Source organism: Aspergillus steynii (genome assembly GCF_002849105.1).
Source record: "Aspergillus steynii IBT 23096 chromosome Unknown P170scaffold_5, whole genome shotgun sequence".
In the NCBI taxonomy this organism is placed as follows: Eukaryota; Fungi; Ascomycota; class Eurotiomycetes; order Eurotiales; family Aspergillaceae; genus Aspergillus; species Aspergillus steynii.
The window spans coordinates 1,876,465-1,892,150 of NW_020194402.1; the positions used below are offsets into that span (position 1 = coordinate 1,876,465).

Here is a 15,686-nt window from a genome sequence, read left to right on the forward strand (position 1 = left end):
TACCGACTAGGCCAGCTTAGTTCTCCTTTCACAAACAACTGTGGTTTTGAGTCTGGACGCCTCTCACCCTGGCCGCCAACCCTGTTAGATTCGAACTAGTTGGCGCCCGGGAGGGTCTTTCCCAGTACTTTGCGGATGGATTTCCTGGGTGTCCGGCCGTTGTGCATCCCTTCCTTCTGCATACCCTGGAGCAGTTGGTGATAAGGACGAGGATGGGCGATTTATGATTACGGAGTATGGCACTGGCAAAGCAACACACGGACACACATTGCATCGACCGGCGTTGTCCTTTGCCAGCTGTTCATTCACCATCCCTACTAGTTCGCGGATGATCACAGGATGGGCTCAATTTAATTAAAATCGAGGCCATTTAATCAAGGCCGAGTGACGAATCAGATCCAACGCCCGGCTCTGAAAAAAAACCAAATAAAAACCCACCCTGCCGTAAGATGGGTTTTTAGCGGGCTCTACATCTGTCGATGGGGATTGTGGGCTTTGGTCTTTTTTTTTTTTTTTTTTTATTTCCCACACTTTCTTTTTTTTTGTGCTGTCTCGATTCTTGGGAACGGGGATGACATTGTTATTCCTTATTTGTTAGTATTCTCAACTATTAATTTATTACTCTGATTTTTCCAGTCCTAGCGGGCCCTTTGCCTTGACGGCGTAGTACTTTCAAGCCGGGCATTCTCTCTGAGTAATAAAGTCATCATTTTAATTTAATTTAATTCTCACTAGAGCCCACTTCTTTCAGGATCTCGGGTTAATGCTTGCAGTCGAGACCTCCGTCGATTTCTCGTTTTTGCATTTTAGGTACCCAGTCTGACTGACTTGACACTGGAAGTGTGTGTGTGTGTGGTGTGGACTGGACTGTGGGAAGGGGGGCAGGGCAAAATAGTCAGCCAAAAAAAAAGAGGATCCGGTATTTCGTTGTTTATTTATTTTTTTCTGCTTATGACTACATAGTACTGCGAGTCCGTGTTATTATTCGTCGTCTGATTCCCACGCTGAAGTACGTTGCTGATAATTCATCATTTCGATGATGGTGGTGATGATCCCTATGAACTTCTACTTGTCCGTAAGTACTTGTCGGTCTCAATAGTAGTCAACATCCTTGCATGAGCAGAGACAGTCGTGAACAATAGATTGAAAAAAAAACCCCCCATCCGATTTGCTCTCCTGCAGGAAAATCCCGTGGAAAACGGTGCTGCCAATATTCATGCTCGAGAACAATAGAAGAATCCGCCCGCAGAATCCGGTTTTTTTCTGGGCCTCCCAACTCCCAAGTGTTTGGGGAATGACGACGCGATCAAAACCCACTACTGTGCCTCCGGTCCATACATCGTGACATGCAGAGGAGAGTCGCATACAGAGTAGCACTGACAAGGACCGGGGTGGAAGAAAGAGAGGGAGGGAGAGTCTTGAGCATCAGCCGTTGGAAAGAATTTTTCCTATTGGAATGTAAAAAGGGGGGTTGACAGACAGACACAGACAGACATCCATGACCAGGACGAGTGGGGAGCCAAGGGGGGGAAAGAGAAAGAAGGAGGGAAAGCCAGGCCAGCGTGATGCACACCTGGTGGAGCATGATATGCAGGATTGACAACACTTTTTGGACTTATCGATCCAGTCGATTTGAATAGTTCGGGTCAATATGAATGGTTGAGGAGGCAAGGCGTGGCTGCAGTATGGAGTAGGAAATTGGATTCCCAGTCAGAGTCTGTCAGAGAGTAGGGTCTATTCTGTATGATCCTACTACTGCGTACTCTGTACTCTGTAGTGGCTGCTGAATTGTCCGTCGACCTGGTTGATCACTCTGCCATGTAATCGCACGAACGACCATCCCCAACAATCGGCGATGCCCACATTTTCGCTCGTCCTTATCGACATGCACCGGGGCTCCACCGGCCGACTTGCAGCAGCCAGAACAAATCAACGCTGCACACAAATGCAGTCAATGCATCCCTCGAGGGCGAAGAGGGAGAGACCATGGCGACGGATTATCATCGACGTGGTAAGCGACGATTCCATCAAATTAATTATGACTATTAGCATTTACTGATTACTTCGTCTGAATTAATCTTCCTCCAGATTCATCGTGGAGAGAGCCATGGATGCATCAACCGTCCGGCCCAAAATGACGAATTAACTTCAAGGGGGGACGGCACAGAAAAAGAAAAAAAAAGAAAGGAAAAAAAAGAGGACCAATTGGCAATTAATCCCCATCGATTGATTAATGAAGAACCCCATCAAAAACTAGTCGCTTCCTTTGGTTCGTGTTTTGGCAAAACGTCGCCTTCCATCATTTGTCGATCGACTGTGCCTGTTCCAGGAAGAATCCTCTGCTGGTCCCCACTTGGTCCTTCACAGGAGGCCACATTCCAGTTTCATTGTGCCATCCAGGACTGCGCTGTCCTCCCCCCCCTCCTTCTCGTTCTCTCGCTGCAGAGACGCAGAGGTCGATATCTTCCAGGAATGAGGAAGAAGCATTCGATGGATTTGACGGCATGCTGCGTCCACGGAGTACAGAGGCCATGCCTCGGTATTTCCGTCCAGCACACTACCGATCTTCCATGATCTTCCACATTCCTTTTCGTTTAATTGCGTTACATACAAGTAGTAGATCATCGCCCGCTCATTGGTCCCCGGTCGCTAAATATAGGTAAGCAAGTAATAGAGTCAATGAGTAATGGGTTGGGTTCAGGAAACCATCGATAGTCTTTTTTTTTTTTTTTTTCTCTCTCTCTCTCTCTCTCTCTCTTATTTTTCTCTCTACTCTCCTTGCCTGTGGAAGGAGTAAGCACTCATGCAGAGCTGCAGACGAGTATGGGGATGATTGCAACTGCCATGGCGTGCTTAGCTTTCCCCGGTGACAGTTCGACGCACAGTGCTCCCACCCTCGCGAGCGGCGGGCACAAGGGATGCTGATAAATAGCAAATTATAGATCGATGAATTGATTATGTTTGTCACTAGTGTGACAGTAGTGGGTTTCTATTCGGAGAGCGTCTAGCCTAACACAACGCAGTGGATGATTGGGGGGGACCAGATCAAGCAGCGTGGGTATTGGGCCAGTCGCAAGTAATAGTCCATCCAGACTGGCCGTGCATACTGGATTGATTACTCTGGAGTCTGGACGGAGGATTCTGTACGAAGGAGGGCCTGTAATGGAAGTCATGGAAATTAAGGCCCAGATTAACCATGGGAGTTCCTTGGTACGGAGGACGGAGGATCGATGAGAACGAGGGGAGAAAAAGGGAAAGAAAAGCAGGAGAACAGAAAAACCTCCTGCCTGTAGAAGCAAAAAAAAAAGAAAAGAAAAGAAAAGAAAAAAGAAACAGAAAACCGGGGATTGCAAAGCATCCCATGCGATGTTTGTTTCCAACTGACCGCAAGAGACTACGCAGTAGGCGTGGAGCTAGTCGTCTTAGTCGACGGTTAGTCGCCCCGAGCTGTCCCAATCGATCTGGTTTGGATTTATTTTGGTCGGGCGTGTCTCTGGCTCATTTCTCCTAGTGTTCTTTAGTCTGTCGCCGGAAGTACTCTTTTTTTCCCCTGCCCTTTTTCTTTTTCTTCTTTTTTTCATTTTTAAAAGAAAGTTTCGTTCTTGAGGAAGCTAACGGAGTGGATTGGCATTGGCTTCCAATTCCATTCTATTCGCGATAACCTTTTTTCCCTTCCCCCCCCCTTCTCGTCGTTAGAATCCTTTTGAATGATTTTCCAATCCATTAAATCCCTTGCGTGGCCGTTGACCTTCCACTCCGCCAGACGACAAATCAGCTCTGCAAGACCCGCGGGAAATTTCCAGTTCTTTTTCTGAGGTAAAAACGGGCAGGGTGCAGCGCGCTAGCGGTTTGTTTTCCCTCGGGTTTTTGTAGTACTTTCTTTGCCTCTACTGGCCTCAACTCTACTCTTCTTCACTTGATTCTATCCTGCAGAGTAAGTCTTGATTCCTCGTCCACTTGCTCGGGCGCATCGCAATCAGATCCCGATCTATTCGTCCATGCGTCTCTCCGCACTCTGTTCCTTTCCTTCTTATCGTCCGCCCTCCTCTCTTATATCCTTCCCTGTGCTCTCTCGCCCTTCCGTCTACTATTGTTCGCTTTAATTTCCTGTCTTCCTCGGCTTCCTGACTAGCTCCTTTTTCCCTTTCCATTTTTTTTATTCTTATTTTTCCCCCTTGACATAATCTTCTCGTTCTATTCTCCTACCCTTACCTGTCTTTTCTTCGTTGCTTAACCGACAACCGTCTGCATGTACATGCCCCCGAACCACCAGCAGTAAACCTTCAGATCACTGACCTTCGAGGCGTCTCTTAACAGGGTCGTCATGACGGTTGCCGCACCTCCTGTGGCCCCGGTCCACGAAAATGGACTGAATGGAGTCCCGCATGGACACCATGTGAATATGGGCTTGCCACGTTTCCATCCAATTGCCATGAACCCGTCTCAGATTGCACACCATGAGCATATGATGCAAAATCACCACCACTTCCGACCTTTCCAACCTCCGCCTATGCAAGAGCCCGGTCCCCCGGTACCGCCGCCGCCGCATCATCCGGCCAACATAGACCACATCGAGTCGCGTCTAAGGCAATTGGAGCACGAAGAAGCAGCCCGTATGGCAGCCCGTAGCCATCTACTTGCCGTCCGGAAGCGAGAGGACGAAGATTACCGTAGGATGACCGAAAATGCTGAGGCCGAAGAAGAGGTATGATATAAAGAACCGAAACACTCCCACATAGCAATGGTTTGATCTAACGCGGGGATGTTGTGCTGGTTAGGACCTACGTAGGCAACGGAAACGCCTGAAGCGAGAGTCGATGGGACTCGGATTTAATGCCGGCATGGATTCTCCGCCACTTCGCCCGACACCGCCGCGTCGTCTCTCGGAGACCAATGCGGCCACCACCCTTGCGTTCTTCAAGCAGCAGAGTCCTCCGGAGCCCCGGCCAATTCCTCCACCGCCAGTTCAAGCACCCCCGCCTCACCCACCGCCACAGCACATTCCTCACGACCCGACGGGAGCTACTTCCATCCGACGGAAACAGAAATATACCATCAAGAACGTGGAAGCGTGGGGGGAACGCCATGGACGGCCGGCGGCGCATGATCCTTCCGGACGCGCCCTATGGAAGCGACCATCGGATGGGAGTTTGGTGTACCTGACATGCCCGGTGTCTGGCTGTGGGAAGTCGGATTTTGTGACTCTGCACGGGTTCATGTGCCATCTGACCAAGAAACACAAGGACCGCAGCCTGGGTAGTCAATCCAGGGCCCTCGAGGTGTGTGGAATTGTATATGACCCGAACGCTCCTCTGCCACCGATGTCCACGGTGAACCGTGCATCAACCGAGGAAAGTCGTCTGGAATCAGCGCCCACCGACCCGGAGGGATACCAACAGGAGGTCGAATATTCGTCGGCGTCCGATGACGAGGAAACCGGAGAAAAGCCGTGCCCCGTGAAGACCGAGTCTTCAGATCGGGCCTTGCCTACTCCCGCCGCGTCTCTACCAGCCGAAGAGGATCGCCCCAAGGCATCCAACCCCGGCACCTCCACGAAGCAGTCCATCTCCTCCATCATCGACCGGGATCCCGAAGACGATCCCCGAGAGCGGTTAAACTCCATTCCTCGTCCGCACGAGACCGTATCGCGAGCCTCTCCAGAGCCAAGGCGCCCTGCCTTGGACGAGGCTGAAATGCCTCGACCCCGAGATCTGGAAATCGAGCGCAGCGTGTTGAAAGAAACCGCTGAAGCTAGATAAATAATAATTAAGAAAAAGAAAAACCAAAGCAACAAGATTGGTCGCCCTAGCTTGTCTAACCCTGTCTCTCCGAGGACACATCACTTGCATCCCCCTCCGCCTCCACCTCGCATAGTATGAGCATGCTTTAGCCTTTGCGGCCGTTTGCCGCTTTGCATCAATACCCTTCCATTCCTTGTGCATTTACGGGTGGTTCTTTGTATGTTTCCATAATAGTGTAATGCCTCTCATCGCTTTGCTGGTCATACTCTCTGTTTATATTTATATTATGCAATGGACTGAAGGTGCCAATCAATCTTGAAGTGTTATTCCTTGCTACGCAAGGTGACAGGTAGTCTGCGGAGTATGTCGGTCGATTCTATAGGAGGTTACCAGGGCATGACATACTTCCTGGTGCTTCTACGTTTTTCCTTTTCTCTTCTTTCCTTCTCTTTTCTTTCTCTCTCTCTTGACAATACTGAGCTCTATGGTTTCGCCTAGATAGGTAAGATTGAAATTACAGTTGACCCATACTAGGTCTTCATGAACAATCACTTATGGACATGATCATTTCAGCTATTCCCATCCTGACCATCTCAACTAGTGGTCATCAGTGCGTATATGCACCTACTATGTACACTGCATCGCAAAAGAAACCCTCTAAACCACCCCCGCAGCATCCTCCCGCAACAGCAACAAATGCACCAGATACCCCGACCCCAACCGCAGTCTCTCCCCAGCGATTTCATCACTGACTCTCCAGACACGGAAGAAGCGCATCGTCTCGCGCAACCACGCCTCGAAGACATCGGGCGACCGTTGCTGCTGCGCAATCAGACAGATCGTGGGGGGCCGAGAGCCGTCGCCGTCGCCGCTGCCACTGCCACTTTCCCGGTAGACGGGTCGTAGACGGCAGATATCGGCGCAGGTGCGGACGAAGGGAGCTACGAGGGCTTCGTTGTAGATGCAGTCGCAGGAGACGAGGAGGTCGAAGCCCTTGTCCTCGGCGTCCTGGTCATCGTCGGATGGGGCGTCTATCTCGATGCTATCCTTGAGGGAGCTCGGGATGTCGGTTTCCCAGTCCAGCGTGGTGAATGTGATATTGGCGGGAGTCGGGGACGAGGACGTGGGTTTTGACTTGGCTTTCTGCTTCGGGGGCTGTTTCTTGCCCTTGGACTTTGCCGAGGCGGTGGTTCGCGCCGAAGACGACACTGAGGCGTTGGTTTCCAGGTTCTCGCGCAGTAGCCGCTGCACGTATTCCTGGTCCGTGGCGATGTAGTGCCGCACGCACGGGGCCAGGGTGAGGGCCATCAGGCCGGAGATGCCGCATCCGAGCTCGACGACGGTGGAGGACGACGAGAGGAGGGATTGGGCCCAGAGAGGATTAGATGACCGCGTGGAGATCCACTCGGCGAAGAGAGGGGTGATTTTCCAGAGGACTGGGCAGGTTCTGGATGTCAGATGGATCTCCATCGGTAGGGATCATGGCATAGGATGGAAGGGACGTACCTGCACCGGTCGTGCCGCCGGCGCGAGCGGAGGACAGCAGCGTCGGGGACTGATGGACGGTGTAATCCTGGCCGTGGATAGACACCTCGACGGAGGAGGCCCGGGAATCGATGATGCCCAGGTTGGCGGAAGGGATGGGTTGGGAGAAGATGAGGAAGGATTCTGGGACGTTTACGGGGCCGTGATCAGCGGGATGCGTTTCTTTCCGCGTGTCCGGCCATCTATGGACGTACCCTCGTCTGCATCGTCGACCTCGGGGCCGAGCGAGGCCAGGAGATGGGAGAGCTCCTCCATGAGAGGCATTGGACTATTGGCAGCTATTGTGGGTTGCTTCGATTATTGCCGAAGAGTCTGGCTCATGGTCGTATCTGGAGGCTATAGATGAGCTTTTGGGCTACGGACCGTGGCCATTGGATAGACTTACATTTCGAACTTTAGAAGTAACATTGGAATGGATGTCAATGAGGAACGGAAACTCTGCGTTGTGATGAAGCCACGCTGATTGGCCGTTGGCGATGACCCGTCACGGGACCGCCAGCGGCCCAATCAGGATGGAAAGCGACAGGTAATGCGATCGAATGAGAATGCAGCCTCCATGAAAAGGATCGCTTCATGACATCATCTGACAGGGATCGAGTGCTTGATGTTGTTAGTCGCCAGAAGTATCATGATGCTTGAATTCCACGAAGCGTGGGGATCGTGATGGTCGAGTTGTTGGGGGAAACCCTGTAAGTGACCAGGGGCGAAGTGGCCGAGAGCCAAACCTTGCCAGACCAAATAAACCAAATAATTAGCATTGGGTTCCTGCTGGGAACCGCGGCAACCAGAAGGTGGGAGCCGACGGAGTCACTTTGCGGCAGGCCTGGACGCCTGGGGTCGCAATCTCATCTCTCAATGGAGTGCAGAGACAGGATGTCTCGAAGCGCAAGGGAGAGGAGGCTGCTCGCAGGACGCTGATCGCATCAGAACCCCGACTACGGAGTGAAGACCCAGACTGACGCTGGACCCATCGGACCGGCGTCGTCATTGGCAGCTCGAGTCGCCCTGAGCCCGCATCCAATTCCAGCCACGAAAACTCTCTGACTTCATCGCCGCTCCTCGCCTTCTTCCTCTCCGTCCTCACCTCCCCAATTCCCTCTCCTGCCATCCCTCGTGCGCTTCCACCCGCACCCGTCTGCCTCTCTCTCCGTGTCAGTAACTAAATTGCTGGCACTCGGTTGCTCCTCTTTTTTTGCTTTTTCTATTTTTCTTTGGTCTCCACCTGGTAAGTTAATTCCACCTCGCTCTTGGCATTTTGAGTTCTGCCACTCCGCAATGAACCTGTGGTTCCTGCTCGTGCTGCGTCGATTTGTCGTACTTCGCCTTTGGCATCCGAGGCTGATTTGCCTCTCGAGAGGGGAATTGTTTACTGACGGGCAATGGCTCCAGGTGACCCTCATCCGTCCCCTTTCAACCTCCAAACACATCCACCCCGTCCCGTTCCAACATGTCGAAAAGAGACGCTCATCTCCAACCGCGCATGTCCAAGAAGGGCCCCTTCTCCGTGGAGGCCCCGGGCTATGAGCGCGTTGAGGGCGAGACCATTCCCCGTCGCCTCCCGGTGGCCAAGGACGGTCTGGTCCTGAAGCCCTCGGAGGATGTCGCAACCGTCTACGATAATTTCCGGCGCTCTGCGCGGGTCTTCGGCAACGCGAAGGCCGTCGGCAGCCGTCGCCTCATCAAGACCCACGTCGAGAACAAGAAGGTCAAGAAGGTCATCGACGGCAAGGAGCAGGAGGTCGACAAGCAGTGGTCCTACTTTGAAAAGAGCGGCTACTCGTACAAGAGCTTCGTCGAGTATGAGCAGACGGCGCTCCAGCTGGGCGCCGGTCTGCGGAAGCTTGGACTCGAGAAGGAACACAAGGTTCATCTCTACGGTGCTACAAGGTGCGTTGTCTAGAGTTCAGGAAACCCTTCAAGCAATCTGGCAGAGTTGATGGCTAACGCTTGTTTCTGCTCTTAGCGCCAATTGGCTTCTCATGTCGCACGGTGCCTCGTCTCAGTCGATCACCATCGTTACCGCATATGATACCCTGGGTGAGGACGGATTGAGACACTCTTTGGTCCAAACCGAAAGTGCCGCCATCTTCTGCGACCCCGTACTGATTCCCGCGGTGGGGAGCGTCCTCAAGGATGCGAAATCCATCAAATATGTGATCTACAACTCTTTCGAAGAGCCCAAGAAGGAGGATCTGGACCGCCTGAAACAGGAATACGACCATCTGGAGATTCTGAGCTTCGACGAGCTACAAAAGCTGGGCGAAGAGAACCCCGTGGACCCCGTTCCCCCTACCCCGGAAGACCTCTGCTGCATCATGTACACCTCCGGATCGACGGGTCCGCCCAAGGGTGTTCCTCTGACGCACAAAAACGTTATCGCCGCTAGTAAGTCTAACATGCGTACCTTTTTTTTTCGTTTTTCTTGTGACTGTCATCAGTACTCAAACTCACAATCACTTTGAATAGCTGCCGGTATCAACGAGATCGTCGGACAGTACATCGGCCCCTCGGATAGTCTCCTCACCTACCTCCCGCAAGCGCACATCCTGGAATTCGTGTTCGAGAACCTCTGCCTGTTCTGGGGTGGTACCATGGGTTATGGCAACCCTCGCACGTTGTCGGACGGCTCCATGCGCAACTCCAAGGGTGATATTCGCGAGTTCAAGCCCACCATCCTCGTCGGTGTTCCAGCCGTCTGGGAGACGGTGAAGAAGGGTGTGCTCAACAACCTGAACAAGAACAACTTCCTCGTGAAAGGCATGTTCTGGGGCGCCATGTCGGCCAAGAACTTCCTGATGGCAACCGGTTTCCCCGGATACAGCGTGGGTGCGTCGCTTCTCGACACCGTTGTCTTCCGCAAGCTGAAGGACGCCACCGGTGGGCGGTTGCGCATCATGATGAACGGCGGTGGCCCCATCTCGAAGGACACCCAGAAGTTCCTGTCCATGGCCATCGCGCCCATGATCAGCGGCTACGGCCTGACCGAGACCTCCGCCATGGGTGCCCTGAACGACCCGATGGCCTGGAACCCCGACGCGCTCGGCGAGATGCCCGCGTCGATCGAGGTGAAGCTGGTCGACTTCCCGGACGCCGGCTACCTGACGAAGAACAGCCCCCCACAGGGCGAGATCTTCATCCGCGGCGGCAGCGTGACCACCGCGTACTGGAAGAACGAGGAGGAGACCAAGGAAGCCTTTTCGCACGACGGCTGGTTCATGACCGGCGACATCGGCGAGTTCGACCAGTACGGCCACCTCCGGATCATCGACCGCAAGAAGAACCTGGTCAAGACGCTGAACGGCGAGTACATCGCGCTCGAGAAGCTCGAGTCCGTCTACCGCTCCTCCCCCGTCGTCGGCAACATCTGCGTCTACGCCGCCCAGGACCAGGACAAGCCCATCGCCATCATCGTCCCCGTCGAGGCCGCCCTGCTGAAGATCGCCCGCGAGAACGGCATCGAGGGCGACTCCGTCGAGACCCTGGTGCACAACGAGAAGCTGAAGGGCATCGTGCTGAAGCAGCTGCAGACCGCCGGTCGCGCCGCCGGCCTCCGTGGCATTGAAATCATCAACGGCGTGGTTCTCTCCGACGAGGAATGGACCTCTCAAAACGTAAGCTCTTCCTTCAACCCCTTGCCCAAATCGAAGCATTCAAAGCTAACACCGGCATCTCCAGGGCTACATGACCGCCGCCCAGAAACTCCAGCGCAAGAAGATCGTCAACCACTTCCAAAGCGAGGTTGACCGTGCGTACGGCAAGAAGAAGGACGTTTAAGTGCAGAATACCAATATCAAACCCAAGCTATTTAATCTGTGGTTGTACGAGGAATCTTTTGCTTGATGTTTGACTTTCCATTACTAGTTATATAGCTCTTCCGGCTTTTGTTTTGTGTCTTTCCTATTTCCTATGTACTGAGCTTTTTTTTTCCTATTTGATCCTTGCATCTGATTTGATATCATTGACTGTTGCTGTGAAATCGGATGGCTTCTTTTCTTTTCCTTTCTTATTTCCTACGCAATTGAAGTTGCTCCTTGATTTTGTTGGCGCAAGCAAGTATAGTATAGACTTTCTTCTCTTCTCATATAGGATGTCGACCTGATCTGATATGATCTGCTTGTCAATATCAATCATGTTCTTGACTCGAAGATCCAAATTGAGACTCATACAGTGATGTATCGTGTGTTCTATAGATGTAGTAGTAAATTCTCCCATCGACAGACGGCAGGATGACTAACACAGAAACACCTCAGGCACCAACACAGCAAACGGTCCCTCTGTCACGCTAAGCCCGATGCCGCCTAGCGCCGTCTCCCAACAACGGCCAACTTCGCAAGCAAACCAACTCCGTCGCGACTTGAGCGGCCTGGAACTCCTCCAGTCAGCTGCGATACGAAGGGCACCGATCCCAATTTAAGTTTGAGATCTTTTCCCATTTGCAATTGAGCATTTGTTTTTATTCTGGTTCCTTCCGCCCAAAATGACGTTCTGGAGGTGAGTAGGAAAGCCTACATCCTAAATCTACGTCCGGACCGAATTTCAACTGACCTCGTGCGCTTCCGACACGACCAGCTCGTACCGTTCGCTCTCGCCCAAAACAAGGGCTCTGTTTGGAATCGGCGTCATGGCCTGGGCTTCCATTGGACTGTGGGTATCGCCCCAGGTGGAGGGTGCCATGGGCATGGTGCCTACCAAAGAGCAGCAGGACGATCTCGATCGCAAACTGGCGCTCCGCGTGTCCAGGGTAGATAAGGATGGTGATCATTGAAGAGGGATGGTCAATGATTTCATTTGATCCCAATTCATTTCTCCAGGGGATGTCCCAGAGGAATCAGCGGAGGAGGGCATAGGGAGTGGACGGATTGACTTTGGGGTGGGAAAAAAAGAAAGATCGATAATCCGCTTTATTTTTCTTTTCGATTGCGACTTCCTTTTCGCCCCCCATCATTTCTTTCCTCCCTCGGTCTTTTTTCTCATTCGGTGAAAGGAGGAGGGGACTAGGCAGGCGGCTGGAGTCACCTTCTCTGTGTGACCTTGCCAGTTTTCCCGTTCGTTGTCAGCCAGCGCCAATCTCTTGTCATCCTCGAATAATTGGGCCTGAGAAAAAAACAAAGTGGAGTCGGGAGTCGCGGAAATTGGGAGGCGAAGAAGGAGGGAAAGCGAAGAGAGAAACCACCGTGCACACTCGGGAGGATTTGAAAAAAAATAAATAAATAAAAAACAAGGAGCGATGAGACATGGCCAACCGGGTTAAAACAGTGCCCGGTCAATACAAAGACATCAGGAAACGGGCTTTTACTCTCAACTCTCGTCGCGTGTCAAGAATCGTCAGAAGTTTGTTTGGCGCAACACAACATCCGGAGACCGTTTCGTGAAACAGAAAGGTCTAATGCATGAAATGCTAGGATGTAAACAAAGGGACGCAGGAGGGCCATGGGCATGAACAAAGAGCCAGAAAGCAAATTGAAAAGTTGGATGGTAGCCCGGAGGGTTGACTACCTTGTAAGTTAGAAAGACCGAACCAGACCAGATCAGACCGGGATTGCATAGCGACAGGAGCGCGAGTGGGAAACAGACAAGATCTCAGCCAGGCTCCCCTATCATGGGTACAAGGCTGTCTTCCCATTGACAAGCATTCGGATTGAGATTAGCGACGAAGAAAAAGAAAATGCAAAATGAAATGAGAAAAGCCCTCCAGGACGATCTGAAGATCAACACTAGCCAGAAAAGCATCGCGGTCGGACCGCTCTCCATGACCAAGGATTTACATCGTGCTGGGCCCATGACCATGGGGGGTTTTTTTTCCCCTCCCGCTTCTCCTTCCGGTCAGCCAGATTATTTGACGTACAGGAGGACATGCAGCCTCTCCAGGTTTTGACGCCGCTGGATTATCCAAGGCAGATGGAAAGGCTCCTGGGTATGCATACATCCCAACTGAGTCCAGTTGGAGGGATGGAGGATGGAGGTTTCAAGAGGAGGAGGTCATCACGATGGCTTGAACCCTGGTCATTGGCCAGCCTAACCGGGGAGGGCAAGAGCGAGGCAAAAAGAGGAAAGGAGGGAAGGTGAGGGGGCCAAGCTGAAGCCGAAGGGGCGGGAGAAGGACGCAGATTGGATGCAACGGGTTGCACAATTGATTCGAGGATGTCCAACAGCGACGCCGCGTCCTCGTTGGCCCTCCCTCCCATCCAGTCTGCTTTGGTCAGGCAGACCCTCCTGTGGACTGCAAGGCTCTCTTTGCCTGCCCTCCCATGGTTGATCTCGCTCGTACGACGTACATGCCGAGCTCATTCTACCCATACGATACCGTACAGGGTACAAAAGAGCATGAAGACTGGCTGGACCCGCCAGGCTCCGGGCCTTATTGGTATCTGCAGTTCTGAAAAGTGCGCGACGCATCCAGTGCTTCTAGCCGCGCTAGGGGTGGACAGAGAATAATCCATGATGCAAAGAGAATGGCCAGCTGCAGGTCTGATTGGGGCGGATCTCTTTCCAACCCATGCTGGATGCTGTTGGGGATGAAGAGATAGATAGGGGGGTCGGGATCATGGGCCCGGAAGCGATGTGGGTAGATGAATGGAGAGGATTGCATTGATATTCTATTTCTCCATTCTCATTTTCTGCAAATGGTTCCAGCCCCTTGCCCCCCAGCCTGTCTGTGTCCGGAGCGATGGACTGGGACCAGCACGTTGAACGGGGGAGGGCGAGAGGCAGAGCGACGCTCGGGGCAGGAACAGGAGGGAGCGAAGTAGAGATACAAAGGAACTAAACGGGGAAGGAATCGGAACGTGCCGAGCGGGTCTTAGTCAGCACCCGCCGGAGAGTCACGGGAGCTGCCGATGACATAAGCGGGCCTAATGTATGTCCGGTCGATCATCGAATCTCGTCGATCGTCGATTAGTTCCATCTTCCTTTCGACGTCGTCCGTTGCATCGGATCGCCTGATCTTGCCTCGTCCGGTCGCATGCTTCTCTTCGTCAATAATACTCCGTTTAGCGACGAGCGCATGGGGTGAAAAAAGAAAGGGAGAAAAAAAAAAGGAAAAGAAAAGAAGGCGGCAGCAACAAGTAGGCAGCCGCATCGGGATGACAACAAAGACCCAAAGGAAGCCAAAATAAAAAGAAAATAGAAGAAAATAAAAAATAAACCAAAATCGGGAAAAATAAAAAGGAAGGAAAATAAAACCAGAGACAAAAAAAAAAGGAGGTGAGTCCACCGTCAGTGGCCTCCAAGGACAGCTGCTGTTGGCCGACCGCCAGCCTGCCAAATGGCGATCTTGTCGTCATTCGGGCTAAGATCGAGGGAGTTTCTTTTTGCTTTTTGCGGTTGTATTTTATTTGATTTGAATTTATTTCCTCTGATTATTCTCAACCGCTTTTTCCATCCCATCCAGGGATTTTTCTTTGATCCTCCAGGATGCTGTCGGCCGGACCCGAATCTCCCTCGCCCGGCGCCTTTTTACTCCATTGGCCTGAGGCTGCCGTCGGGGAGCGAACACGTCGCCAGGCGCTGCTAAATTAATCGCTCCCCGATGCGACTATTGTTCACTCAGCCAACCGCCTGCGAGGGGTGAAACTACCGAGGGAAAAATATCCCTCCCCCTTGTCTCTTGCTGCGACATTGACAGCGGGACAGTCCCTGGAGCAGCGCAACATCTCGGAGAAAATCCATCCACTCACGACCCATGCGTGTGGCCCCCCCCCCTCCCCTCCATCTTGCCTGGTCTACGGAGCGGTTTCTTGAATCTGACAGATCCCAATTTCTTTTCTTTCATTTCGTCTTCCCTAGCGCCGTCGGTTGCCCCCTTGTCATTGGCTTGCCTGCGACGGGTACGGCGGTACCTATCTGCATCAACAGCTTAACCACACCCTCGGTGACCTTGAGTCTAGCCCTCCTTACAATTGGAAATGCCTAATAATGAAAATAAAATAACATGAATCGATATGGGTCAATATAGAAACATTCTGACGAGTCGTCTACCCCGTAATTTTTCGCTTCTTCGCACACTATGCCTTCCGTCCATCCTTCCAGAGGAGACAGGGTAGTAGAAAAATAAGAAATACTCGAAAAAAAAGTAAATCAGGAGGAAACGAAAAAGAAAAACAGAGAAGAAATGGGGCATAAGCACAGGCAGACAGAAGAAGAAAGGCATCCAGTCCTCCCAAAAAGGGGGATCGTCAGACAATAGAGATGTACTCGACAGAGACGCAGCCCGACCTGTCCGATAGGACAGTCCGCTGACTACCTAGTAGTTCATGCTGATGCAAGCCTCTGCTGCCATGAACGTGTCTCCAAACCACTCGAGCACTCTGCTCTAGATTGGCAGCGATGACGAAACCGCGATTTCCAAGGTCCAACAGGGAAGTGTCTGTACTTCTCATCTCGACCAGCGCTCGATCTCAG

The 15,686-nt window shown here is 52.2% G+C and overlaps 6 protein-coding genes across 6 annotated transcripts; 4 read left to right on the forward strand and 2 right to left on the reverse strand.

Annotated features, from left to right (window-relative positions):
* Positions 1-1,000: 1,000 nt before the first annotated feature.
* P170DRAFT_437801 (uncharacterized protein) lies at positions 1,001-1,930 on the reverse strand. The gene has a single exon (XM_024849450.1). It carries the CDS (start codon positions 1,583-1,585, stop codon positions 1,307-1,309), a length of 279 nt encoding a protein of 92 aa, XP_024703391.1. The 5' UTR covers positions 1,586-1,930; the 3' UTR covers positions 1,001-1,306.
* Positions 1,931-4,324: 2,394 nt separating this feature from the next.
* P170DRAFT_361226 (uncharacterized protein) lies at positions 4,325-5,759 on the forward strand (the record flags this gene model as incomplete). Its single annotated transcript, XM_024844458.1, has 2 exons — positions 4,325-4,705; positions 4,779-5,759. 2 exons carry the CDS (start codon positions 4,325-4,327, stop codon positions 5,757-5,759), a joined length of 1,362 nt encoding a protein of 453 aa, XP_024703392.1.
* A 639-nt stretch (positions 5,760-6,398) lies between these two features.
* P170DRAFT_360330 (S-adenosylmethionine-dependent methyltransferase) lies at positions 6,399-7,410 on the reverse strand (the record flags this gene model as incomplete). Its single annotated transcript, XM_024844407.1, has 2 exons — positions 6,399-7,177; positions 7,248-7,410. Coding segments are annotated over 2 exons (942 nt in total), but the record flags the coding sequence as incomplete, so codon positions are not given.
* Positions 7,411-8,508: 1,098 nt separating this feature from the next.
* Positions 8,509-11,426, forward strand: faa4 (long-chain fatty acid-CoA ligase FAA1). Its single transcript, XM_024854813.1, has 4 exons — positions 8,509-9,173; positions 9,250-9,671; positions 9,753-10,897; positions 10,962-11,426. Exons 1-4 carry the CDS (start codon positions 8,734-8,736, stop codon positions 11,058-11,060), a joined length of 2,106 nt encoding a protein of 701 aa, XP_024703394.1. The 5' UTR covers positions 8,509-8,733; the 3' UTR covers positions 11,061-11,426.
* Positions 11,427-11,763: 337 nt separating this feature from the next.
* On the forward strand, positions 11,764-12,051 carry P170DRAFT_476739 (uncharacterized protein; the record flags this gene model as incomplete). The annotated part of the gene is made up of 2 exons (XM_024853375.1): positions 11,764-11,777; positions 11,856-12,051. The coding sequence occupies 2 exons, from the start codon at positions 11,764-11,766 to the stop codon at positions 12,049-12,051; spliced, it is 210 nt and encodes a 69-aa protein (XP_024703395.1).
* A 2,832-nt stretch (positions 12,052-14,883) lies between these two features.
* Positions 14,884-15,329, forward strand: P170DRAFT_205582 (uncharacterized protein). The gene has a single exon (XM_024842783.1). It carries the CDS (start codon positions 14,968-14,970, stop codon positions 15,196-15,198), a length of 231 nt encoding a protein of 76 aa, XP_024703396.1. The 5' UTR covers positions 14,884-14,967; the 3' UTR covers positions 15,199-15,329.
* The last annotated feature ends 357 nt before the right edge of the window (positions 15,330-15,686 follow it).

Excerpts from the sequence above, each read along its gene's own strand:
- P170DRAFT_437801 (XM_024849450.1), bottom strand. The coding sequence starts at position 1,585 with ATGCTCCACCAGGTGTGCATCACGCTGGCCTGGCTTTCCCTCCTTCTT.
- faa4 (XM_024854813.1), top strand. The coding sequence starts at position 8,734 with ATGTCGAAAAGAGACGCTCATCTCCAACCGCGCATGTCCAAGAAGGGC. Across the intron at positions 9,174-9,249 it reads CATCTCTACGGTGCTACAAG|CGCCAATTGGCTTCTCATGT; the intron begins GTGCGTTGTCTA and ends TTCTGCTCTTAG. Across the intron at positions 10,898-10,961 it reads AGGAATGGACCTCTCAAAAC|GGCTACATGACCGCCGCCCA; the intron begins GTAAGCTCTTCC and ends CGGCATCTCCAG.
- P170DRAFT_205582 (XM_024842783.1), top strand. The coding sequence starts at position 14,968 with ATGCGTGTGGCCCCCCCCCCTCCCCTCCATCTTGCCTGGTCTACGGAG.